Source organism: Tricharina praecox (assembly GCF_024521635.1).
Source record: "Tricharina praecox strain CBS 144465 chromosome Unknown BZA05scaffold_1, whole genome shotgun sequence".
NCBI lineage: Eukaryota > Fungi > Ascomycota > Pezizomycetes > Pezizales > Pyronemataceae > Tricharina > Tricharina praecox.
The window spans coordinates 1,589,879-1,613,624 of record NW_026250403.1 but is presented as its reverse complement, the minus strand read 5'-3'; the positions used below and the strand labels follow the sequence as shown (position 1 = coordinate 1,613,624).

The window sequence follows — 23,746 nt, the reverse complement described above, 5'->3', positions numbered from 1 at the left end:
CTGCGCATCTGCATCTGCATGCGCGGAGTGACGGGAGGAGGAGGAGGCTTCGCTCATGCCCTGTTGGAGTTTTTCGATCACTTCTTTTTCCTTGCGTATGGCGTTGTATACTTTTTGCCTTGTTTCCCTCTGGCATAGTATACTCATCTTATTTTATTTTTATATTTCTTGTCATGTCGTTGGTGTTACGGGGGACAGGTTCGTTGGGTGGGGGTGTGTGGCTTCCCCCCTCCCCCGTCCCCTCTAGCCAACGATCTTTTCTTCTCATCTCTTTTTTTTTTATATTATTATTTTGATTTCTCTCCGATGAGATTCCCTTTGTCATTTTTTTTGTGTGTGTTGAGGCTTGCGTATTTTCGGTAACGGCTTTTTGTGTTTTGTTAAGCAGTGTTTTTTTGCTTCCGTTTCGTTATGTTACGAGGAATTGGATTGGATTGGTACTGGTTTTCTTTTTTTGGTGGTGGTGCACTGGTGGTGACGGGTGACGGGTGGCATTGAAGGGTGGCATTGAAAGGCAATCGGTATACTTTATTTTACTTTACTTTACGTTTACATTGGGGCGAGTCTTTTCCTGTGAGTGTGTGTGTGTCTGTGGTGAGTGGTGAGTGGTGAGTGGTGAGTGGTGAGTGGTGAGTGGTGAGTGGTGAGTGGTGAGTGGTGAGTGGTGAGTGGTGAGTGGTGAGTGGTGAGTGGTGAGTGGTGAGTGGTGAGTGGTGAGTGGTGAGTGGTGAGTGGTGAGTGGTGAGTGGTGAGTGGTGAGTGGTGAGTGGTGAGTGGTGAGTGGTGAGTGGTGAGTGGTGAGTGGTGAGTGGTGAGTGGTGAGTGGTGAGTGGTGAGTGGTGAGTGGTGAGTGGTGAGTGGTGAGTGGTGAGTGTGTGGTGAGGGTTATGGTGATGAGTTTTTTCTTCTGTGTTTCTCTTTCCTTTCCGGGTTTGTTGGTACTCTACGGACGAATGGGTTTGGACGGGATGGGCTTGGATGGCTCTGATGTAAGTTTTGCGAATTGCGATACCTTTCGGCTGGAGGGGGGTTTGCACCGATGAACGGATGGATGAATATACCACAAGCACAAGTTTATGATCGCACACACCGTAACTACACGTCTTGCTTGCTGGTGAAATGAACTCGCAGTTCGGGTTGCCGGTTTTACTAATCGAGTAAATATGCCTTCCGGGGCAGAGGACTCGTTCCGCCAGCTTCAACACATCCCATCTCCCACAAGCCACGGCAGCCAGACAGGCAGGCAGACAGGATCGAACCGGCGGTGTCAAGTTCCTCTAGCCTCGTCTAGCTCCGACAACAAGATTCTAGCCGACGCTTGTATGACGGCTTGTTTGTCCGGAGCGAGCACTTGAGTAGCGGGAAACGGCCGGGGCCGCTTGCTCGCCGTCATGGCCGGATCAAGAATGGGGCACCAACCTCAGATCACTCCAGCTGTACAGTCCTCCCCGCGTAAAAAAGGGCAGGTATTTCACGAGCATTGAGCATTGAGCATTGAAACGGTGCATCAACATCTCCGTATTCACAGTCCAAAGAGATATATCTACATCCCTCTTTCCCTCCTCCCGAGGACAAGCTCTTCCGAGAACAAAGTTATGACGTCATCCGGTAGACTTTCGTAGTACACGCCCCCGCAACTCGCTCAACTCGCTCAGTTCTTCTCGCCGCCCTGCTCTTTGGTCATCTCGTCGCTGTTTTTGTTTTGTGTTAGCTTCGTGTCAATGCTGGGTTTTGAGGTGGGGCTGGAGATTGGGGGAGAGAATGGTGGAGGGGAGGGGGAAGCGGGGGAGACGAACATGTGCGCATCGAGCTCATCAAGGTGTTGACGCTGCTTCTGGAGCTTGATTTTGAGTTCCTTCTGTTGGGGTGTTAGTCGATGGACATAAACATGACAGCCCAGCAGACGCTGAGGTGGAGGGGGAGAGGGGACGGGAACACGAACGAGCTTCAATTGTTCCTGCTGGCGGAAGTACATATCCTCGGCGGCCTTCTCGCGTTTTGTGAACGAGTCGCTGTTCCGCGTTAGTAGAGTGTTCTGTTTTGTGGCGGCGGGGTGGGGGAGGGATGGGAGAATGTAGAGTATGTACCCCGCTGCCTGGCCGCCTGCGCGGGAAAAGCCGCTGCCGGTTGCGCCCTCGCTGCTGCTGAGACGGGTGGACATCAGCGGCGTGAAGCGGGCAATGGTGCGAGTGCTGGTAGTGAGGGTGGTGCGGAGCATTGTCTGTATGTGTGGTTGTGTGGTTGTGTGTGTTCGGTGGTTGTGGTTGTGGTGGTGGTTGTGGATGTTTGATGGTGGGGAAGATGGATGGATGGGATGTCTGGTGGGGAAGGAAGTAGGATGGATGGGTGGATGGATGGACGGGAGGTGGGTTGGGAACTACCTGGGAGTGCTTGTGCTACGTAATGTGGGCTGGCACTGGCAGTGGGTTGGGATGATGTTGATCCGAGGTAGGGGATCGATCAGGCCACTGTCAGCTGCGGCTGGAGTGCTCACTGCTCAGCCACACGAGGCCGATGTCGATGCCGATCGGATCTGATTAGATTCGATCCGCGATGTCATGTCACGGGGGTGAGTGAGAACGTGGTATCGGCGAAACGTTATCGGCGAAACGTCAACGACGTTTCATCTTTACGGCTCATATAACTTTGACGGCGCAGGCTTGATTTACTTGATACGTTGACGTCCTGCCGCCCATAGTTGTCCGCCACTGGCCCGGCATGACCCAGTGATCATATCGCTGATGACGCCGTGCTGACTTCCTGAGACGTCTGGTGTATGAGATCCGAAACACAGGGAGGAGTTAATTTGGAGACGAACGGCCGGCGGGGTTCAACGAGGCACCCGCGTGGGAGGCGACCACATGACTGCAAGCTTGCTGGTTAACCTTCCTCCAAGGTTAAGGCTATTTACCTTTGCCATTCAAGAATGGTGCCGAAATCTTTATCCACCGGCTCATAAGGTTGCTGCGATGTTTTATGAAGGTCTGAGTAGCTATTGTAGTAGGGCTGAAGTTTCAGTGGGAGCTGGGCTTTGTATTCGTTGTTTGGTTCGGATTCTTCGGTTGGTCGAAAGATCAGAAGGCCAGCTCGGTGTTGCCGGTGATGCTTGCTCCGAGGCGTCTGAAGATTTTGGCCACAACTCTTCAGCGCAAGTGCTTCTGCGGCGATGCGGGAGGATACTCCGAAATATCACTCGTCGGGGTTGATCTACTAGCTGGTACATACTCTATTCCCCAGCGGCACGGCGGAGCGTGTATTTGGGCGGCTACACATCGAGAGATGAGGCTGGACCAGTGCCAAGGGCCTGGAAAGCAACTCTACATGGACACTCCACCTTGAGAACCGAAGATCGAGGCGCTACACCAAGGCTTCCGTAGATCCTGAACTCGTGCGGGCGGCATAGGCGAGGGGAAAGATATGGGCAGGATAAGCGGAAGCGGGTGAGGCTACTAGTGCGCCGGCGGGTGCGTACCGGTGGTAGAGATGTCGTGCTGCCTGTCTCTTCACCTGCTTGGGACCTTGGGTGTCATGAGTACGTGCCCGCATGGGACGGGCCGTATCGTGTGTAGAGTACATACTTTGAGCCCCTCGTCATGGCATGATCCGGGCAAGCCAAATTTAGAGCTTTCCACGAGCACAGCTCCGACTTGACACGTTCGGTGACGACGACTCTAAACGCGCGAAAGCAAGCGGGGCCATCTAACTGCTTACCGGGTCGGTTACGCTTCCATAGTGGGCTGGGCCGGGCTGGGTCAATCGAGCAACTCTGTTTCCAGTAGACGCTCTGCGTGCAGTGGTGACACACGGTTCCGTCGGGATGAGGGGAATCACCATGCCAGCTGGCTGGACGGTTCCATCAGATTCCGATGCGTTTCCGTGGGTATTTGCCGTGATTATTGCCTTTAGTCGCAGGGGTTCTGTGGACGTATGCGTGCGCACAGTTGGGGCGGTCGACGTCGTTCGTCGCCGTCGGGCGGCTCTGGTATGCAGAGTAGAGTGCCCACTTGTCGATTTGATTCGAAGTCGACTTGGATGGTTGCTGGGGTGGCAGAGAGGAAACAGGGTCAGGAGACGGCCAGCAACGTCATTGCTCATGTGGGGCTCATGGAGGATGGCTCGCTGCGAAGAGTTTCGTCGCAAACAACTGGTGGCCGTAGTTCTGGCGATGATGATGCTGATGATAATGATGATGGGGGTGTTTGATTTGATTGATGGATGATATGAAAGTCGATACTCTGGCCCAGTTCAATGGATGTGTGGATGGATGAATGGATGGACGGAAGGATAGCCATGTCGAGAGGATTCGAAGATTCCAGCATTCCGCTGCTCCCCCTCCCTCTCCGCGGTGTGCAGGTCTTCCGCGTGTGGCATTGGAGGGCCAACTGACCAGCCCCCAGCAAGCAGAGTCCGGGCCACTGAGATCCCTCCAGTTCGGTGCCGTTGAGGAGGTACTCTACAGTAGTCCGCCGCATATCGGCACTGCTTCCAGCAGAAGTGAGGACTCTCGAAGCACAGAACGAAGGTGGAGCATGCGGATGATACGATCGATAGATAGAGTGTGTAGAGTAACTATCTCTGCTGCATACTGCTCTAGAGCAGAGGAAGAGAGAGACAGAGTGACCTTCTCCGACATGCAGAACCAGCAAGGCGGCAGCGGGTCCAAGCACAGCACGGCAATTTACTTAAGTGTGATTTGGGTGGGGCTTGGCCGCCCTCTCGCATTCCAACTTCCCCTTCGACCCCAACCCGTCATAACCTCCTCCTCCGCCTCCTCCTCCTTCTTCTTTGCTATCCCTCTTCCAACTCCAACTCCATCACCACCCCCTCCGACACCAACCCTTTCTACCTTAACATCCACCCTGCACGACCTCGACACTCCACATCTGAGCAACCTCGTCGTCGCTTCTCCCTATCACAACAACTTCTTATCACAACCCCCATCAGGTGAACTACCCCTCTGCTTGCTTTTTTTCATCCTCTCCCCTCTGCTCCCCCGACTCGGCATCTCGAGATGCATCGCATCGAAATCCGAAGCTCGAAGAGATGAAAAGTTTACTCGCTATCGGATGCTCCGGAGCTATTCGAGATGGAACCCGAAGAGAGAAAGCGAGAAAGAGGATGAGGGCGACGCCGTGGCATGAGCTCAGTGTTCTGTGTTGTCGGACAGCGTGGGAAGCGGGGCTCGCTGCTACTGCTGCTACCGAGGAGCCCCTGATCTGAGCTCTGGCCGCGACCTCTGTTCTCAGCGTCGTTTATCCTCACTCCCTTACGTCGCAACCACAGTTCTCCAATTACGTGAATCACAGTATTCTGAGTTTGTTGCGGCTCTCGCTCTCTCTTTGTTTTGCTGCCCCTCTTGGTTGTTTGCTAGCACGAGGGCTGAAAACATCCGTCACGTCACACGGGGTTGGAGGGGTAGCAGCCTCGCTTCTGCATAGCAACATCAACAACCGTCATCAAGCTTCTCTGCTAACATTTACTTTCCGATAGACTACTCACCGCAAAAATGGGTTACGAAGACTCCGTTTACTTGGCCAAGCTCGCCGAGCAGGCTGAGCGCTACGAGGGTAAGTTCAATCCATCCAACCCCACCGATCCCCCTTTCTCTCGGTCGGCTCGCCGCGGTTCATGTTGCTGATTGCTGCGGGCATCTGCAGAGATGGTCGAGAACATGAAGAATGTTGCATCCGCCGACCAGGAGCTTTCCGTCGAGGAGCGAAATCTCCTGTCGGTCGCCTACAAGAACGTCATCGGTGCGCGCAGGGCGTCGTGGCGCATTGTCACTTCGATCGAGCAGAAGGAGGAGTCCAAGGGAAACAGCGCCCAGGTCGCTCTGATCAAGGAGTACCGTGAGAAGATCGAGGCCGAGCTTGCGAAGATCTGCGAAGACATCCTCGAGGTCTTGGACAAGCACCTCATCCCCTCCGCTGAGTCTGGAGAGTCCAAGGTGTTCTACCACAAGATGTACGGTCGACTCTATCTGGCGATACACATGAAGCTGGCGCTAACGGCTGTGCAGGAAGGGTGATTACCACCGCTACTTGGCCGAGTTCGCCATCGGCGACAAGCGCAAGGAGTCGGCGGAGAAGTCGCTCGAGGCCTACAAGAACGCCACTGAGGTTGCTCAGACCGACTTGGCTCCCACCCACCCCATCCGTCTCGGTCTGGCCCTGAACTTCTCGGTGTTCTACTACGAGATCATGAACGCCCCCGACCTTGCTTGCCACCTGGCCAAGCAGGCGTTCGATGACGCTATTGCCGGTACGTATCTTACTACTACCGACCCCCCGTTGTACGCGCTACCTATTGGACACCGAACAAACGCTGACTATGGACCTACTACAGAGCTCGACACCCTTAGTGAGGAGAGCTACAAGGACTCGACTCTCATCATGCAGCTCCTTCGGGACAACTTGGTGAGTTATACCTACCCGCTCGATCGGAGTTTACCCAGCTAACACTAAAAACAGACCCTCTGGACTTCTTCCGAGGCCGAGCCTGAGGCCGCCGCAGAGCCCAAGACCAACGAGATGCCCGATGCTCCTGCAGAGGCCAAGCCCGAAGATAAATAAACGGTCTAAACTGGGGGGAAATGCCGGAGTAAGGGTGTTAGAATTTGTCCTTCTTCGAAAGCTGGAAAACTCGATGCAATACGAATGGATTCTTTGATTCTGCTTTCTGGGTTTTAGAATTCTCCTGTTCCTTACTGTGGGATGCTGGGGACTGATACTCCTCTGGTCTTTGTTTTCAATGAAGTGTTACGCACGGTTTTCCAAGTTGCTGCCCGATAATTGTTTGTCTTTTATGCGTTTGCTGTGATTCCTGTACTCAATGGTTTTTTTTCGGTAGCCGGTTTTTGATCCTTTCCCGTGACATGGTGTGATGTTGACCACGTGCATTGATACCTTTGTCCCTTTACTCTACTTGAAGGTGGCTGTCCGAGTTGGGAAGCGATTCACATGGCAGTCATTGCTGTTTACTTTTGTAGGGCATCTCGTGCGCGGCCTATCGAATCAGATACACGTTTGCTGCGTTGCCACGGCTGTCAGACGGGATTAGACAAGTGATGTTTACATATATGAGCTGAACAACGACGGTGATGCTCCATGTAGGTAGATCTATCCCGAAGGCAAATACGCCGCCGCCGCCGCCGCCGTTGACGGTCATCGGGTCCTCTTTGACTCAGACTTGTTGGACTTTCTCTATAGGTATCCAAGAGCTCGTATCAACTTGACGATTGGCCGCATTGTCGACGAGGCAAAAGATGAATTATGACCAATGCACTGAATCCCACAATCACTGGGAGGAAGAAGAAAGAAGGAAGACTGGTCGTCGACCGAGTTATCGGATGCGGAAGGGGTGCCGGGCGGGGGAGCAGTGCGGAACCGTCATACCGGATCGATTGGAATCTCCTTCCTTCCCTTCCTGCCTCCTTGACGGTTCATGAGGGGTCGGGAAGTCTGGGGGAGAGGGCCAGGGGAGAGGGGACTTCTCCGCTTCACCGAGGACCGTCGGGACCGAACGAAACACCGCACCGCACGCAACGACGCCGGCAAAACACCGGGCATCACTATCACCGGTGAATGTGGCTTCGCTCCGGATACTCCACTCCCAGATAGGTACTCCGGAGTGCCTACTCATAGAACACCATACTTCCCGCGAGAGAGCCGGTGCGTGTAGGCATATCCAGAGTGCATACCGGAGGTTGCACCAGCCCACCACCAGACCTACATACTACCGTACAAACTCAAGTATGCACTCTATGTACGTCCCGGAGCCGGCAGGTAAAGCCCCCGCCACAGAACCAACAGCTCGGCACCGACCCGATCTCTCAAATCTCAAATCTCGAATTATGGTTTGCTGTTAGGTAGATAACCGATTTGTAAGAGTTCAGGGCCCAGCTTGCACTTGCATCCTACTATACCCAGCCCACCGCCGCCGGATGGTGTTGGTGGTGGTGACATGGTGTTGGTATTTGCATGTGTTAGCATTTGGACGACCTGCCCATTGGATACCCGAGACCGTGGTCACGCGCGTAGGTAACTGCTGTGTGTGTTGGGGACCCGGGAGGGTAGTTGGTGGAGTTCTCCTCTCTCTCTCTCTCTCGAACATGTTGTACTGTTGTATGTCTCTCTCACTCTCTTTGGCGCCGATGATTAGTAGCGTCCAGGGAGAATGCGATAAACCATTTTGAACCTTTTTTTTTACGTGACACGAGTGAGAACAGTTAGTAACGTGTTGTTAACGCTCCATGGAAGACGGAGATGCGAGATTCGAGATATTCTTCGCCACGTTCCGAGCTGGCGGTTTAGGACTCTGCTGTTTGATATCTGGCCGAACGATAATGGATGCTCGTGCTTGGATTAGTAATCAGTGCCAAGACCGGATTTCGCCAAAAACTTACGCAACGTAGAAATACTGCCAGAAAGTTGCCCAGCCATCACAATAATATTCTCGCAGTAAATAACCTCCAAGAGACTTTTCCGTGAGCGCTAGGTGAATTCATGTTGCGGGGTGCGGTGGTGGTGGTGGCTGGGAATTGACTGAAGCGGAAGTGTGGGGTTTGGGAAGGGAGGGGGGGCGGATTTGTTTCATTTTCGCTTGAGGAGACTTTCGGAGGCGAGGGTTTCGCTTGGACCATCCCTTCCTTTCTCAATCAATTCTTCATGCAAATGCTTCTCGATCGGACCGGCCATGGTTGCTGCCTCCGTAAGTGGGTTGGTGTAAAAGAAAATGCAGATTGGTTGGACAAACTTCAACTCGACAACTTGTTCTTTCTTGAGGATATATCTGGAGAATCTACAGAATCTAGAGGTCTGCTCTATGCAGGGAGAACGATCCTGGGTTCAATTGCAAGAGGTCTTTGCTGATGCTTTTTTTTCTCTTTCTTTTATGCACGAAATGTGATGTCGTCACGGCGATACATCTCTTTTCGAACCCCCTGGTGTCTAGCCCGTCGGGTTGGTTGGTCCGACACTTCTTTCAACCTCCATCTCCGCCTCACCTTCATCCGCCTGGCGGCCGATGGATGCCCTTCCGCTCGCAGCCACCCCTTTCTCGAAGCCCCTCCCACTCCTTCTCGAGACCTCATGAGGGGGCATCCAGCACTGCTATGTACCTACTCGACTTAGAGTAGGCCCGTCTCGTCTCGGTAGGTACAAAACTCAATGCTACCGGGAAGAGGCTACCCTGGTATTAAGTAACGGGATGCTGGTGGATTCCAAGCCAAACAAGACGGGTCTGCTGCTGCTCCCTCTTTTGTTGGAGGGAATCTACTGTGATTTGTAGGATAGAGGGCGATGATGGGCCACCGCTTTTTCCCTATAGAGAGAGTTAGGGTAAAGTACTATAGGTACCGGGTCATGGGTTGCTTCAATCGTCGTATCATATCGTTATCCTCCCCCTCGCCTCACTCTCGGTTTCGGATGAAAGCACAATCGTCAACTCTGGCTGGTTGACTCGCTGTGACAGAGCAATTGCCGTTGAGAGACCGCTCAGACTCCGTCCCCATTTCCATACCGATGGTGTGGCGACGGCGGCGGCGGCAGCGGCGGCGGGAAAGGTTCCATTTTGTCAACCGGAGTTCCGCGATGGTCGATGTACCCGATGGTGGAGTTGGAGATGGCGATGGCGATGACCACGATGCTGGTGGTGTTAAGCTGTCTTAAGGTTAACGGTGTCCGGGCCGCCTTCGTCGTCATAATCATAATCATCACCACCATCACCACCACCACCTCCACCACCACCACAACCATCGACTCCACCATCATCTCCACCATTCGTGACATATACCCTATCGACTCTACAGAGAGGGCACACCACTCACTTATGTCTGCTTGTCCTATCGATCGTCTGGTGGTTATCGTCATGGCGGTCCAGTTGGCAAGACTCAAGAGATATGTATCCGAATCCATACCTCCGATCCCTCCCTGTCCGTCCGCCCCATTCCCCGCTTGCCGTAGGCCTTCCGGCCATGGCCACGACTTTCGGTGACCGCTGGTCCCCCCGCATTGGCCATCCCATCCCATTTGTCATCGGACTTCCTGTATTATCCCCCTCCCCCCCCTCCTCACCTTGGCCAACCCCCTCCCAATCATGCCCGCTCAGCCTGGCCATACGTGCTTCACTACCACTATATTCACACTCCACACGCACATGGTGACATAAGTATAATCTACACATGCCTATGAACCTCCGCCTTCCCCTCTCTGCCTTTCCCCCCACTGGCTCCGGCTCTTGCTCTGCCCCTCCCCTCTCTAATCGTAATCACGACAACGTGGCTAACCAGAAAGACCAAGACACTAACAGCAGAGCTACCGACACCACAATCTGTTCGTTCGTTCGTTCAATTTCGTTCTGATCCCCTTTTTCCTTTTGCCTTGTCCGTGCAGAAACCGTCCTCGACCAATCCGAGACCCGATCAAACAAAAAAATTCCCGGCCTTTCTCCCACCCATATTTGGCGCGAATTCGGCTCATCGTAAACTTGACTCGTGGGGCCCAGCAAGCGGGCATATCCACCCTCAAAACCTCAACCCACCCCCCCCCCCAAGTTTAACACCCCCCCTCCCCAGGAACTCGACACTGCTAGTTAGTAGAGTACTTGGTTGCTATCTCTCTCCAAATATCCCGTGGCCCTACTTAACTGTCCCCCCCCCCTCCCCCGCCACCGCCGCCCCACCCACCCACCCCCCCCCCCCCCCGCGTTCTCCTCGGCCTTTCTTACATCACCTTCCAGTCAGCTACATAACTCACCCCTCCACCCCACCCCATCCCTTCCCCGTCATCTCGGTCCTACGTGTCTCGGCTTTCTTTTTATTTTTATTTTATTTTCCTTTCCATTCTTCTTCTTCGGTTGGAGTGGAGTTTCGGTAGGACGTCGTCGTCGTCAATTAGGTTCTCGGAATTGAAAGAATCTGCAATCAAGCGGCAGCGGCAAAAAGTTGAAGGGAACGTCGACCGGGAAACCCTGAAGTGAAAGGAAGACGGAGGCTGTGCGAGAAGAAGAAGAAGATCAAGCGGAAGTGTGAGGAAATTTGAAAGGGGAGAGCAGACGAAGAAGAAGCAGCAGCAGACGAAGAAGAAGAAGAAGTGAGGGTCGAAGAAGGAGAGCAAAGGGGATCAAAGACACAGAAGAGCGTGAGTGAAAGAAGTTGTGAGCGATGTGAGCAAGCACACAATCTCTTGCCGTCGTGTTTCTCGCAAACATGACGCATGTTGCTGTCTAGTGTGGGAAGAAGTTGTTGCTGAGAGTGGGACTTTTTCGGTGCGCCTTTCTAGAACCCAGTTGTCAAGGTACGAGATTCATCAATCATCCTCTTCACCGTCACTACCACCACCACCATCACCTTCTCGACCCCCCAGAGAGGGAACACACTCTGCCGCATCATCCCTCACCCATCACCCACCACCCACCACCCACCACCCATCATACCGAGTTCATAATCCGTTCCTGAACGGATCCTGGAAAGAGTTACAGGTTTCACTGACACAGTTCCGGCTTTGTCTGCTTTCTGCAGGAACCAGAGACTTCCATATCTTCCAAACTATCGATCATGTCGTTGTCCAGGAGAGCTTGTTACAAGTAGGTAATCCCAGGAAACAGAAGTAGTGGGGGGGCATCGATCGGAGGGAACGGAATGCTGGGACCGGAAGAAGGCGGTTTCCCGGAGACGAAAGTATGTCTCTAATATATCCTGGTCGTATTCATGTAGGTGCGGTGCCATCGGACACTTCGCGGAGGTCTGCACTTCGCCGGAGCGTCTCTGCTACAACTGTATGCTCGCCCTATTTCCACATTGCGTTTACTTGCACATCCCTATTCGAAACGGGATATAATCCGCAGAGTTGCAGGGCTGACGTGGCACGGACAATCACAGGCAAGCAACCGGGTACGCGCATCATTCTCCCGCAAGACTCCGTTGCACTCCCCCCAGCGGCGGCGGCGGCGGTGGCGAAGCCTCCGCACCTAAACAACATCTGGACACTGACGATGTTTCCGGTTGGGTGTCTCTAGGCCATGAGTCCAATGTTTGCCCCCAGCCCAGGACTGCGGATTCCAAACAGTGCTACCACTGTCAAGGTTTCGGACACGTTCAGGCCGATTGCCCGACTCTGAGGCTTTCCGGAGCCGGCACTGGAGCTAGATGCTACAGCTGCGGCAACCCCGGCCACCTGGTAGGAGACCACCGCTCGGCTCGCACTTGAATGGAGGGTAATATGTTGATGTGCTTTGTTGCCAGGCTCGCAACTGCCCTACTGCAAGCGGACTCGGTAGGGGAGCACCCGTCGGACGTGGAGGATTCGGGTTCGCTGGCCGTGGAGGATTCGGCGGTGGCCGGCCCGCTACTTGCTACAAGTGCGGTGGGCCCAACCACTACGCTCGGGATTGTCAGGCTCAGGCAATGAAGTGCTACGCTTGCGGCAAGCTCGGCCACATCAGCAGGGACTGTACCGCGCCCAACGGAGGTCCTCTGAGCACCGCCGGCAAGACGTGCTACCGATGCGGACAAGCAGGTATGCTGAATATGAAACCCCGACACCCCCCCCTAGATTCGTTGGAACTTGTATCTCATTCGTAACTTGCAGGCCACATCTCTCGCGAGTGCCCTCAGCCTGCCGAAGAGCTCGTTGATCCCTCGATCGTCAACACCGTCCCGATTGTGTAGGCAACAGCCAGCACGTCTTACGGCAGCGGATCCGAGTCTCCATAAGCGATAATGAATGCAATATTCTCAAGATCTTTTCTCTTCTTCGTATTGGGTGCCGTAAATATATGAATTTTTCGAACTGATTTTGTTCCTTTTCTTCTTCACTACAGATATATCTGCTACCGTTTTTCCTTTCTCGCTTATTCCTCATCTTTCTTTCTCAGCTGTGAATTCTTCACTGTGCATATTGCTCTCCGGAATTCCTCTTTTCGTGGGAGGAGTTCAGGGAGTCCTTTCAATCACCTACCGGCGTTTCTACACGGGCAATGCGTCTCTTGCAACTTGGGTCTCTATATCTTCGTCCTTTAATATATACGTAGGGTGAGACAGGGTGGATGGACGGACGGCGGGAGAGGGGGGGGGTGGGAGAATAGTTTGGACTTTGTAGGTGATAATGATATACTAGGATGCCTGGCATCGGGTACGACTGATTGGTGGTTGAGGAATGGTAGCTGAAAGCTGGGCACATTCTTACGTACTTGCTCATGTATTTTGGGTGACGGCTAATGAAGCTGTCGGTCAGTTGTGGGGGAGATGTTGAGGGACAGAGTAGTGGGTGGGCATCGGAGTTTTAATGGACAGTATCATAGGAAGCAAACGGCCACACTGACTCCGGGCTTGGAACTTTGGGTTCGGATCCAATCGCACGTGATTCGATGGGTGGACCCTGGCAAGTGGTCGAGTGAGGAACTGTGAAGGCGTTTGCTGCTGCTGCGCTCTCACTTGCTCTTCTTCTTCTCTCCACACGACAACACAACACATCACTCCACCACACTGCTCCCCCACCCTCTCACTCGCAACCACCGCCCCTCATATTTCTCACTCCACTCCCCATCACTCCTCATCGCCAACAACAATGGCGCCTCGCGAGACTACCGTTGACGTTGACATTGACGACGACGAGGTGCTACAATCTTCCAAGCAGCCAGCCATTGTCGCCGAACTGAACTGACTGACTGACTTTGCCGTGTAAAGGACAACAATGGCATCGTCGACATCGACCAGCTCCAGTCGCACGGCATCGGCGCCAGCGATATCAACAAGCTCAAGGCTGCGGGATACTGGACCATCGCTGTACGTAAACCATTCTCATTCTCACTTGGCGATTTAGTACGAAGGGGTGTGTGTGAAGGGAAGGGGTCGATGATGATTGTAACTGTGTACACATACAGTCAGTGTGTGCGGCTACTAGGAGGAACTTGTCCAAGATCAAGGGTGAGTAAAGCGAAACGAATTGGGTGGACTCCGGGGGGCTGGGAGGGGACTGAATGATGTGCTACGACGATAGGCTTCTCCGAGCAGAAGACGGAGAAGGTCAAGGAAGCGGCGGGCAAATGCGCTGTACGTTTCCCCTCCGTATGTTTGTGTACTTATGTAGCTGATGTTCCCGCGCACCAGCCTGCCTCATACAACTTCATAACCGCCGCGGAGCTCGGGCACGTGCGTCGCAAAGTGTGCCGGATCTCCACTGGCAGCAAGAGTTTCGACACGATGCTGGGTGGCGGGTTGCAGACGATGAGCATCACGGAGGTATTTGGCGAGTTCCGCACGGGCAAGTCGCAACTGTCGATGACGGCGTCGGTGATCTGCCAGCTTCCTAAATCGCAGGGCGGCGCCGAGGGGAAGGTCGCTTATATCGATACCGAGGGAACGTTCCGGCCAGAGAGGATCAGGCAGATCTCAGAGAGGTTCGGCGTCGATGGTGATGCCGCCTGTGAGAATATCATCTATGGACGCGCCCTCAATAGTGAACATCAGATGGAACTGCTGAATGGCCTGTGTCAGAACTTTGCAACGAATGAGTATAGGCTTTTGGTGAGTTCCCCGATGATGATGATCCTCCCATATAGTAGAGGATGACGGGGGCTGATGAGAAGGTATAGGTTGTCGACAGCATCATGGCCTGCTTCCGCGTGGACTTCTGCGGACGTGGTGAACTTTCCGAGTAGGACCCACCATACCATACCATACCTACCGACGCCCGTGAGAATTCTCTACTGATACCTTACCACAGGCGCCAACAGAAGCTGGGACAGATGCTGGCCAAGCTCTCGCACATGGCCGAGGAGTTCAACGTCGCCGTCCTCTTGGTACGGACAGACAGACTCCGTCCATAGTTAACACTCGAGTCTCGGTGTAGCTAACAAGAGAGAAAGACCAACCAAGTCCAGAGCGATCCCGGAGCCAGCGCGCTGTTCGCCAGCGCCGATGGGTATGCCTTCCCTTCCCTCCCTCCCTCCCTCTGCAATGATCACTAACAAAGTACCCACAGACGCAAGCCTGGTATGATCCCCTGCACACACAACAAGTGAACTCCTCTAACCTACCCCCCCGCGTCCAGTCGGAGGCCACGTCCTAGCGCACGCCTCCGCCACCAGGATTCTCCTGCGCAAAGGCCGCGGCGACGAGCGTGTGGCCAAGTTGCAGGACAGCCCTGATTGTCCCGAGCGCGAGGCTACCTACGTGATCACTAACGGGTCCGTACCCCCCGTAACCATGTTGTTTGGTCGGAAAGGAAAGGAAAAGGGCTGACGGTTGCACTGTTGCACTGTTGCAGTGGTATCAATGATCCGGCTGGTGTTTGAGCTTTGATTGCTACCTACTACCACCTGTGCTACCGCCTATTTGCATAGACTTACTGCGTTGTATGGCTCCGGTTCTACTCTGGCTATCATTCCTAGTTACCGAGTGGTTGCTTGTAGCTGACTTGAGGATTAGGATTTCTCTCTTTTTTCTTCTTTTTTTTTCTAGCAAAACATGGTGGGATTTTCGGAGGAAAAAATGTACTTGGGCTGTTGTTTCTTTTCATGAGCTTGGGATTGAGTTGGCGGTTGACTGTCAGTAGCAGGCAGACATATGATGGATGGGCGAGCAGGTCAGGTCGGATTTATTGGTTGAGCTTTCAATCTTCATTCTCATCGATATTCATACGATATCACGCAGCTCTTTGAAATCCCATAAAAAAACAGTTCTCCTCGCAAACCCGCAAACCCGCAAACCCGCAAACCCGCAGCAGCCCAAAGTAACCTAAAGTAAACCAAAGTAACGCTAGAAATCACATCCCATATCAAAGTGGACAGGTAGGTGCGAAACAAGACAAGAAAAAATCACGACGTTTTGACAAATGTATCCCACGCACTCAAGATCTTCTGGTTATATCTTCTCGGGTTTAGCACGGATCGGATTGGAGGAGGAGGAGGAGAGGAGGCTTACGATTCCCTCTTGTTATGAGTCTTCTTAACGCCCTCAGCCAGCCTATCTGCGCCCCTTCGGATCGTAGCAATCTGCACAGCGATGGGAATACTTCCGTCAGGGCCATCGAGCATAGGCTCACCGACGACCTCGGCGATATGTTTAAGGTCACCCTCCATAGCCTGGAGATGCAGCAGAGTCTTGAGCAGATACGTGAGTGCGCGCTTCCGGTAGCCGCTGATATTCTCGAGTAGGAACTGGTGGCTCTGCATGCGCTGGAGCTGGCGCTTGTTCCCGCCGAGATACGTCCACACGTGCGCGAGCACCTCCTCCTGCGCCTCGCCAATGACCGCGCGCTCCTGCTGCACCGTGTCTTCGACCTTGTTGAGGCCGTTCTCGAGGCTGCCCAGCGTCTCCATGATGATCGTGCCGTGCACGATCAGCTGCCGGATCGCGTTCTCCGTCGTGTTCACCGTGGTCTGGTAGATGCGTAGCAGCCGCCGCTCGGCGGACGCGATCTCGAGCTCGGACCGCTTGCTCTCGAGGAAGGACGTCCATGGCCAGGCGTTGCTGGACGAGGCCCGCGCCGCGGTCTTGAGTGTTGCTAGCTCCTCGAAGTGCCGGATCGCGAAGGTGTCCGCCGCGATCACCCGGTCCGTCATGCCGGTTACCAGCCCGGTGTACGCCGAGAGCTGCCGTGCCGCCCCCGAGACCACGGTGATGTATTCCTCCAGGTTCACTAAGAGCGCGTCCCTTCGCACCGATCAGCCACCTCTCTTCCCCACAAACAACCCAGCACTCGCCCGCCCGCGCAAAAGAGCACTCACTTGCAAGCCAACCTCGAGGGCTTAACCAGACTAGTCAAATCCCTCACCGCGGTCTCAGAGTGCCTAAGATCCCACGCAAAAACCGTAAAATCATGGCACTCCTCCACCATCTCCTCGAACCCCGCCTGGAGCCTCATGAGCGTCTGAAAATCCGGCTGTTCCCCCGCCCTGCCACCCTTCGCACCCGCCATGCCCTCCTGCCCCTGATCACATATCTCCGTCATAAAGAACGGCACTCCGGGAAGAGCACACAGCGTGCCCACGGCAGCGCCAACGAGAGAGCTGTACGCGACCATGACCACACCAACGAGTAGCCATACAGCCAGCACCCACAGCAGCGGCTTCCGCACCAGCCACGCGACCACGCGGAGAAGGTCGAGAAGGAACGAGCCCACGGCTGTGGCCGCGTGCGCGGCGCCCGCGGAAGAAGGCGGGTACGGGCGCCGTCGCGACGAGGAGGGGTGGCGTATGTGGTGGGGTGTGGGTGCGCGTATGCGGCGGGTGGAGGTTACATCCGCGCGCCGCCGCCGCGTGCTGGTACGTGTGCTGGAAGGTAAGCTGCGGGTGGGTGTGGACGGTGTGGAGGGCGTGGGCGGCGGCCGCCGGACGGCGTCGCGGGGTGCGGGGTTGCTGCTGCTGGGGGCTTCGTCGTCGGAGCTGTAGGTGTCGCTGCCGTTTGAGGAGCACCAGGGCGAAGACATTGCGGGTTGTTGGTTTATGTTTTTGGCGATGAGGGGAGGAGGTGGAGGTTGTGGGAATGCGCCGTGATTTTGTACATGTAGAGAATAATGAAGCTGTGGTTACAGGTAACCAGGCTCATGACAGCTCATACCGCGACCCGCGTCTGCGGTCACTGGTCGGCCTTTGTTCTGACTGGTAATCTCTAGTCGTTAAACCTTGCCGGTGCTAGCACATGACGTCGCACTGCAGAACGTGACATACGAGTGATCGAGAGTGTACCGTTTTGCGAACTGAGCGACGAAGGTTATCCCATCTTTTGACCGGATGCGATGCTGCGTAAGAATGTAGCACTTTGCCAACAGAGCGATGAACGAAACAGATTCAATCTTTTAACCAGATGCTGTGTATTCTATCGATACATATATACAAAAAAAAAGAGAAACGCCCAACACCGCCTTATCTGATCTACTCGTCGTGAACCACCTTGAGAACCGCTGCGAAGACTGTTAGCTATCTGGTAGTAAGTGTCTGTGCCCTGTGGAATGCTTACCCTTTCCAAAGTTCTTTCCGTGGAAAATATCCAAGAGACCCTGAGCGGCATTCTCAACGCCCTCGGTGATGGTCTCCTTGACGATGAGCTCTCCGCTAGCTATCCACTTGCTGACGTTCTCCTTGTGCTCAGCGGCGTACTTGGGGCCAAACTCCTTGTCACTGACAATGAATCCCTGCGGTACTCTGTCAGCCACCTATGCGATCGAGCAGATTCCAGGGATTCCATAACATACTTCCATCTTGATCCTCTTGGCCACGATGTACATCAAGTTTTTGGGGAGGTACATATCGGCGGGGTTGGTCAGGTTGTAGTACGAGATCATACCGCACATGATGAAGCGAGCATGGTCGTTGGCGGCCTCAAGGGCCGCCTCGAGGGCCTCACCTCCGACGTTCTCGAAGTAGATGTCGATTCCCTGAGGAGCAAGCTTCTTCAACGCCTCCTTGTTCGAGGTGGTCTTGTAGTTGAAGGCATGGTCGAACTTGAGCTCGTCCTTGACGAACTTGGCCTTCTCGTCGCTGCCGACGGAGCCGATCACGGTGAGCCCCTCGTGCTTGGCGAGCTGGCCGACGATCTGGCCGACGGCTCCCGAGGCGGCAGAGATGAAGATGGTCTCGCCCTTCTTGGGCTTTCCGATCTGGTAGAAGGAAGAGCTAGAAGCACCACATCAGACACAGTCCCTACACTCGATCCCATGGAATGAACACTCACTATGCGGTCAATCCGGGCATGCCCAGAGCACCGGTGTAGTTGCTCAGCGGCAGGTTGTACTTGTTATCGATTTTCTGGATGTACGCCAGCTGCTCCTTGGTGACAACCGAGTATTTTTCGGTTCCGATGCTGCCGGCGACGACGATGTCACCCTCCTTGAAGTCTGCGTTCTTGCTCTTGTAGACAGAGGCTACTCCTCCGTTCGTGACGACGCTGCCAAGGTCGTAGGCGGCGGAGTAGGACTTGATGCTGGCATCGCGCATGCGGCCACGCTGGTAGGGGTCGAAGGAGATGTAGCTGTTTGGGATGTTAGCTGCTGTGGGAGCAGGATGGGAGGAGATGACGGGAGGCATACAGGTTCTTAGTGATGATTCCGCCCTCGGGGAGAGAGTCGACGGAGATCTCAGACTCCTTGATCTGGAGGTCCTTACCCACGATGGGGTAGCCCTTGGGGAGAGAGCAGAAGATGAGGGACTTGTTGTGGACCATTGTTGCTGGACTGGAAGATGTGGAGGATGAAGGAAGTTGCTGTTGGATCTGTTGAAGGCGCTGCATATGAATTATGGAACGAAAGCCAACCGTAGAGGGCAATGGAGGGGGAATATATAGCGGATCAGTCCTCCCCCATCACAGCTAAGATGTGAAATCCACTGATGACCTCATGACGTGATCCGGTTAACCACCCTCGGAATCCCTTTCGGCAGCTGGCTGGCTGGCATGGTTCCGTGCGTGTATCGGATAGAATTCGCATGGCGGAGGCATGGAAAGCCGCTTTGTAAGTCTCGATGTTGCAGGAACATTCTGCAGGACATCAACATACCCAGTGCCAGCGAAGTACATACTGACACTACCCACGGTACCCCAGCGTCATACGAGTCAACCAACCGACAAGTAGTTAGGTGGCGACGCCCCAACATCACCACCGAGCATCGCACATCCTGCCCTTCTTTTCTTCGCTGGGAAATTCACAGAGCGGTAGTGCCGCCGTTCGGCGGAGAGTGCCGCATCTGATTTATAATGTTCGTATCTAGGTAGTAGCAGCACCACGGTCCTGGCAACCGACGACCAGCTGCATTTCTATAGAGTGGTAGAGCCTCGGCACCGGCGCGGGGGAGAACGAAGAGCTTGCGAGTGGAGGATCGGAGTTCCGGATACATGTATGGAGTCGGCGCCGGGTATCTGTGCCGGCCGTATGCAACTCCACCCTTGCTTGCGGTCGAACCCCGAGTCCTTGCGGTGACGGGACGACGAGGTCAGGGCTCGTTAAAGTGATCGAGTTCCGAGATACCGAACGGATTGTCCCCAGAGTGACTGTCGATGGCAGAAGAGAGATCCCGAATGAATTGATCGGATGAGAGCCAACTACTCGTGCAACGGTAGTTAACGTCCTGTTAGTTAGAGCCAAATCAAGCCGATGAGAAGGAACTAGCAGACCAAGCCGATGAGACGAGTGCTGGTCTGTGACGTGCCCCTGCAGCATCGATCCCAGCAGATAGGTAATCCGGCCTGCGGCAGAAGCAACAACAAAGCTCGCTCGCATAGCTCAGCTTACGCCGCCGGCCAGACACGACACGACACCATTCCGTAACGCACACCTCCACCACCGTCTACCACCCAGCAAATTCGTAAACAATGGCAACCTGGATCTACAACACCGTCTTCGGCACCGGGCCGCAAACCGTGCAAATCGTCTCCGCGGGCGGCAGCTCACAATCGGCCTCGCTGCTCCCAGTGGACCCTCCGCCATCATACGAAGACGCCGCGTCGCCGGACTCCAAGCAACCGCTCGGAAGCGGAAGCCCTCTTCGCCGACACCCGCTCGAGCTTCCCGCACTCACCCTCCTCCGCACGAAGCGCTTCGTGCTCGCGTCAGCCTCGCCGCGTCGCAAAGAACTCCTACAACTCGTGCGCCCCCTTCCCCCGTCCCCATCCATCCCCCTGTGCCCACCCCCAACTAACCCACCTCCGTGCAGCTGAACCTCCCGGACATCGAGATCGTGCCCTCCTCGTTCGCCGAGAACCTCGACAAATCGCACTACACGCCCTGGGAGTACGTATTAGAGACGGCGACGCAGAAGTGCCAAGCGGTGTACACCTCCGAGATCGCGCGAACCGACGTGGACGAGCCGACACTCGTTCTCGCGGCCGACACAGTGATCTGCCTGGCGTCAGGCGAGGTCCTCGAGAAGCCCAAGAGCCCAGCTCACCACATGGCGATGCTGCAGACGCTGCGCGACGCGGGCGCGCACAAAGTGTACACGGCGGTTGTGGCGATGACGCCGCTCGAGGACGCGACGCATCCTGGCTACGCAATGCAGAATCATGTCGAGGAGACGATCGTCTACTTCGATAAGACGATTACGGATGAGCTGCTGTTGTCATATGTGCGCACGCGCGAGGGCGCTGATAAGGCGGGTGGCTATGCCATCCAGGGCACTGGCAGCATACTGATCGAGAAGATCGAGGGCAGCTACGATAATGTTGTCGGGCTGCCTGTGCGCTCCACCCTGAGGCTCATCGAGAAGGTGCTCAGTGGCGATGATGATGTCGAGATTGGTGAAGATGGTGAGCCGGTCGTGCTCTAGGGGAGGGGGGGATATATGCTCATTTGGATTGGACTACGGGTTGGGATGATGGGATGGGATCGGATGGAATGGAATGGAAACGATAGATCGGTTTGGTTTGCTTGATTCGCTTGTTTGTTTGTTTGCTTGTTTGGCTATTCCCCAGTATGCGATGGATGGATGTATGTACATGTACTCTCTAATTCTCCTTGTGCTGCTGCTGCTGCTGCTATATGTCACTGCCGCTGTGGCGTTTACCCGACTTTCTCACGTACGGTACTCTACAGGAACAAGCATCTGTCATTGCCGCATGTGAAGTCATATCCGCATCTTGCAGAGGAACAGTAATCACATCCCGAACCGCAAGACCCAGAGCGACGGAAATGCAATTCCTGTACAACTTCGTATGACCATATCTACAGTGTCCCAACCGTGCAGGGGTGTAGGACAATCCCTGGCTCACATCATCCACCACCAGAACCACCACCACCACCACCGCCACCACCACCACCACCACCACCAGATGCAACGGCTCCTCCTCCTCCTTCACTGGCTGACAGCTTGTCGCAGCGTAATCATCCCACTCTCCCTCTAAGATGCGATGTAGAGTTACATCAAGTTCCACATCAACATGACAAGACAGCAAAAAGGAAAACAGAAAAGCAAACTCCCACTCGGTAGAAAACCCTGGATTAAGCAATCGCAATAACAAGACAGAACGCCGTACCCACCCTTAGCCGTCGCCGCCGCCGCCGCAGCCACCAAAACTCCCTCCTCTCCCACCCGGTCAAAATCTACTGAAGATCCGGTGGGATCTCCCCACCTAGCGCCTGAATGCGCTCTATTAGTTCCTGCCGCTCCTGCAAAACTTCACGCATGTGATCCACGGCTATCACTAACGTCAGCATCCCACGTATGCGTAAATGTGTAGGTAGGTAGAGAGGGGGGACAAACACTTCCTGAGCACGATACTCTCGCTCCTCCCTTGTCCTTCGAGACCCGGCACGATTTCCGTGAGCCTATCGAAGCCCTCCCGGATCGCCATGCGCCGCTTCTGCTCGCTGGCGATGTGGTTGCTCTTCTTCTCCTGCTCGGTGAGGCGCGGGCGCTCCGACATTCCGTCTGCTGAGGCGGTGGAGTCGCTACGCAGCTTGGAGGTGCGCCGCGGCTTTTTGGGAGACTGCGAGGAGGAGGCGGGCGGCGTGTCGCACTTGCGCTTGCTGCTGCTTGAGGGCTGGTGTGTTTGGGTTGTGGGCGAGACGGGTGGTGGGGAGACCGAGGACCACGGCGGTGCGTTGGAGGTGTGTCGCGCTGGTGGATCTGCTGTTGCGGCGGCGGCGGTTGGGGGTTCGGAGGCGGCTATGTGCTGCGCTGGAGGATCTGTGGTTGTGGTGGGTGCGCCGAGTGACGATGAAGGTGGTGGTAGTGGGGGTGTTGTTGTAGATGTAGATGTTGTATGCGGTGGAGGAGTGGAGGGCGCGGCAGTATCAGTAGTATCTCTTGCTGCTGCTGCTTCCGCTTCTGCTGCTGCTATTGAAGGCTGCTCTTCACCCGGCTGCTGCTGCTGCTGTAGTTGCTGATTCCCGTCCATGACTGCGATCTTTATATGTATTCCCTTTCTTTCTTTCTTCCTTCCTTCCCACCTTCCTTCCTTCCTCCTGCCTTCCTCCTTCCTTCCTTTCTCTCCACGACCTCTCACCAGCCAGGGAGTATGTAATGTAGCCGAGAACTGCCAGCCAGCCGGGGTGGGCGGGTGGGTGGAGGGGTGGTGGAGGGGTGGTGGATTCAGGCGGTGGGCGGGAAGATCTTGTCGCGGCGCAGTACTCAGGCGGGAAATGAATGTGACGCGGAGGGTGGTCGGGGTCTGGGACGGGCAATTGTGCGCGGCGGTAGTCGTAGTCGTAGTCGGTGGTAGTGGTGGTGGTGGACGGGAATAGAGGTTTCGTTCCGCTTGCTTGCTTGTTGGTTGCTGTCGAAGCAGCCCCTCCACTGACACGGGCGATGGCGAGGGGGGAAATGATGTTGGGATGGGATGGATGGGCTGGCTGGATGGGCTGGACTGGAGCTTGCGTGGGACAAGACAGGTTGGGAATTACATGTGTAACCCCAAGGACGAGTCAAGTAAGCCCTCGGCTGCAGATTGGTCGCGGAGAAGACTAGAGGGGACGTCCGCAATGGCGATGGTTGGGGGAGAGTGGTGAGGTGGGAGCGAACGAGTGAATGGGCGAACGAACGGATAGACGAACGTGCGAGCGAGCGAGGCTCTGTGGGTGTCACACACATCACTCTCGCCTCGGGAATCGGCGCCAACGTCAAGCCAGTCAAATCGAGTCCATCGCATCACACCACCACCAACCATCATCTAGAGAATACCGGTATGTCACTACACATCCAATATCTATGTGTCGAGAGCGCCGAACCTGCAGTCAAGTTGAATGCCTACATACATCACATACGCGACAGTTGCTCTACATCGCCAAATACGCGATCCCAATCCCAGACTTCATCC

At 54.9% G+C, this 23,746-nt stretch overlaps 7 protein-coding genes across 7 annotated transcripts; 3 read left to right on the top strand and 4 right to left on the bottom strand.

Moving 5' to 3' along the window:
- Window positions 1–1,394: 1,394 nt before the first annotated feature.
- Window positions 1,395–2,334, bottom strand: BZA05DRAFT_382513 (mitochondrial ATPase inhibitor, IATP-domain-containing protein). Its single transcript, XM_051482121.1, has 4 exons — window positions 2,088–2,334; window positions 1,943–2,012; window positions 1,797–1,858; window positions 1,395–1,691 (listed from the first exon to the last, which is right to left on the bottom strand). Exons 1-4 carry the CDS (start codon window positions 2,216–2,218, stop codon window positions 1,652–1,654), a joined length of 303 nt encoding a protein of 100 aa, XP_051344409.1. The 5' UTR covers window positions 2,219–2,334; the 3' UTR covers window positions 1,395–1,651.
- A 3,172-nt stretch (window positions 2,335–5,506) lies between these two features.
- On the top strand, window positions 5,507–6,572 carry BZA05DRAFT_423386 (putative 14-3-3 protein like protein; the record flags this gene model as incomplete). The annotated part of the gene is made up of 5 exons (XM_051485870.1): window positions 5,507–5,567; window positions 5,658–5,964; window positions 6,020–6,261; window positions 6,346–6,416; window positions 6,471–6,572. 5 exons carry the CDS (start codon window positions 5,507–5,509, stop codon window positions 6,570–6,572), a joined length of 783 nt encoding a protein of 260 aa, XP_051344408.1.
- A 6,993-nt stretch (window positions 6,573–13,565) lies between these two features.
- Window positions 13,566–15,563, top strand: BZA05DRAFT_428059 (meiotic recombination protein-like protein dmc1; the record flags this gene model as incomplete). Its single annotated transcript, XM_051486083.1, has 11 exons — window positions 13,566–13,613; window positions 13,685–13,783; window positions 13,882–13,924; window positions 13,998–14,050; window positions 14,108–14,524; window positions 14,593–14,654; window positions 14,724–14,799; window positions 14,989–14,992; window positions 15,051–15,186; window positions 15,267–15,354; window positions 15,428–15,563. The coding sequence occupies 10 exons, from the start codon at window positions 13,566–13,568 to the stop codon at window positions 15,292–15,294; spliced, it is 966 nt and encodes a 321-aa protein (XP_051344407.1). The 3' UTR covers window positions 15,295–15,354; window positions 15,428–15,563.
- Window positions 15,564–15,685: 122 nt separating this feature from the next.
- Window positions 15,686–17,175, bottom strand: BZA05DRAFT_382489 (uncharacterized protein). Its single transcript, XM_051482120.1, has 3 exons — window positions 16,729–17,175; window positions 15,923–16,654; window positions 15,686–15,868 (listed from the first exon to the last, which is right to left on the bottom strand). Exons 1-3 carry the CDS (start codon window positions 17,022–17,024, stop codon window positions 15,817–15,819), a joined length of 1,080 nt encoding a protein of 359 aa, XP_051344406.1. The 5' UTR covers window positions 17,025–17,175; the 3' UTR covers window positions 15,686–15,816.
- A 699-nt stretch (window positions 17,176–17,874) lies between these two features.
- BZA05DRAFT_440422 (uncharacterized protein) lies at window positions 17,875–19,162 on the bottom strand (the record flags this gene model as incomplete). Its single annotated transcript, XM_051486595.1, has 5 exons — window positions 17,875–17,903; window positions 17,960–18,134; window positions 18,195–18,615; window positions 18,674–18,970; window positions 19,029–19,162. 5 exons carry the CDS (start codon window positions 19,160–19,162, stop codon window positions 17,875–17,877), a joined length of 1,056 nt encoding a protein of 351 aa, XP_051344405.1.
- A 1,048-nt stretch (window positions 19,163–20,210) lies between these two features.
- Window positions 20,211–21,527, top strand: BZA05DRAFT_432656 (Maf-like protein-domain-containing protein). Its single transcript, XM_051486229.1, has 2 exons — window positions 20,211–20,578; window positions 20,647–21,527. The coding sequence occupies exons 1-2, from the start codon at window positions 20,306–20,308 to the stop codon at window positions 21,256–21,258; spliced, it is 885 nt and encodes a 294-aa protein (XP_051344404.1). The 5' UTR covers window positions 20,211–20,305; the 3' UTR covers window positions 21,259–21,527.
- A 312-nt stretch (window positions 21,528–21,839) lies between these two features.
- Window positions 21,840–22,997, bottom strand: BZA05DRAFT_14210 (uncharacterized protein). Its single transcript, XM_051478908.1, has 2 exons — window positions 22,192–22,997; window positions 21,840–22,126 (listed from the first exon to the last, which is right to left on the bottom strand). Exons 1-2 carry the CDS (start codon window positions 22,826–22,828, stop codon window positions 22,032–22,034), a joined length of 732 nt encoding a protein of 243 aa, XP_051344403.1. The 5' UTR covers window positions 22,829–22,997; the 3' UTR covers window positions 21,840–22,031.
- Between the last annotated feature and the right edge of the window lie 749 nt (window positions 22,998–23,746).

What these genes read in the sequence shown, in the direction of transcription:
- BZA05DRAFT_382489 (XM_051482120.1), bottom strand. Translation starts at nt 17,024, where the DNA reads ATGGTCGCGTACAGCTCTCTCGTTGGCGCTGCCGTGGGCACGCTGTGT. An exon ending in CCCTCGAGGTTGGCTTGCAA is followed by an intron (nt 16,655 to 16,728) that starts GTGAGTGCTCTT and finishes ATCGGTGCGAAG; the next exon opens with GGACGCGCTCTTAGTGAACC. An exon ending in ACTCATAACAAGAGGGAATC is followed by an intron (nt 15,869 to 15,922) that starts GTAAGCCTCCTC and finishes AAACCCGAGAAG; the next exon opens with ATATAACCAGAAGATCTTGA.
- BZA05DRAFT_382513 (XM_051482121.1), bottom strand. Translation starts at nt 2,218, where the DNA reads ATGCTCCGCACCACCCTCACTACCAGCACTCGCACCATTGCCCGCTTC. An exon ending in GCAGGCGGCCAGGCAGCGGG is followed by an intron (nt 2,013 to 2,087) that starts GTACATACTCTA and finishes AACGCGGAACAG; the next exon opens with CGACTCGTTCACAAAACGCG. An exon ending in GATGAGCTCGATGCGCACAT is followed by an intron (nt 1,692 to 1,796) that starts GTTCGTCTCCCC and finishes AAACAAAAACAG; the next exon opens with CGACGAGATGACCAAAGAGC.
- BZA05DRAFT_14210 (XM_051478908.1), bottom strand. Translation starts at nt 22,828, where the DNA reads ATGGACGGGAATCAGCAACTACAGCAGCAGCAGCAGCCGGGTGAAGAG. An exon ending in GAGTATCGTGCTCAGGAAGT is followed by an intron (nt 22,127 to 22,191) that starts GTTTGTCCCCCC and finishes CGTTAGTGATAG; the next exon opens with CCGTGGATCACATGCGTGAA.
- BZA05DRAFT_432656 (XM_051486229.1), top strand. Translation starts at nt 20,306, where the DNA reads ATGGCAACCTGGATCTACAACACCGTCTTCGGCACCGGGCCGCAAACC. An exon ending in GCAAAGAACTCCTACAACTC is followed by an intron (nt 20,579 to 20,646) that starts GTGCGCCCCCTT and finishes ACCTCCGTGCAG; the next exon opens with CTGAACCTCCCGGACATCGA.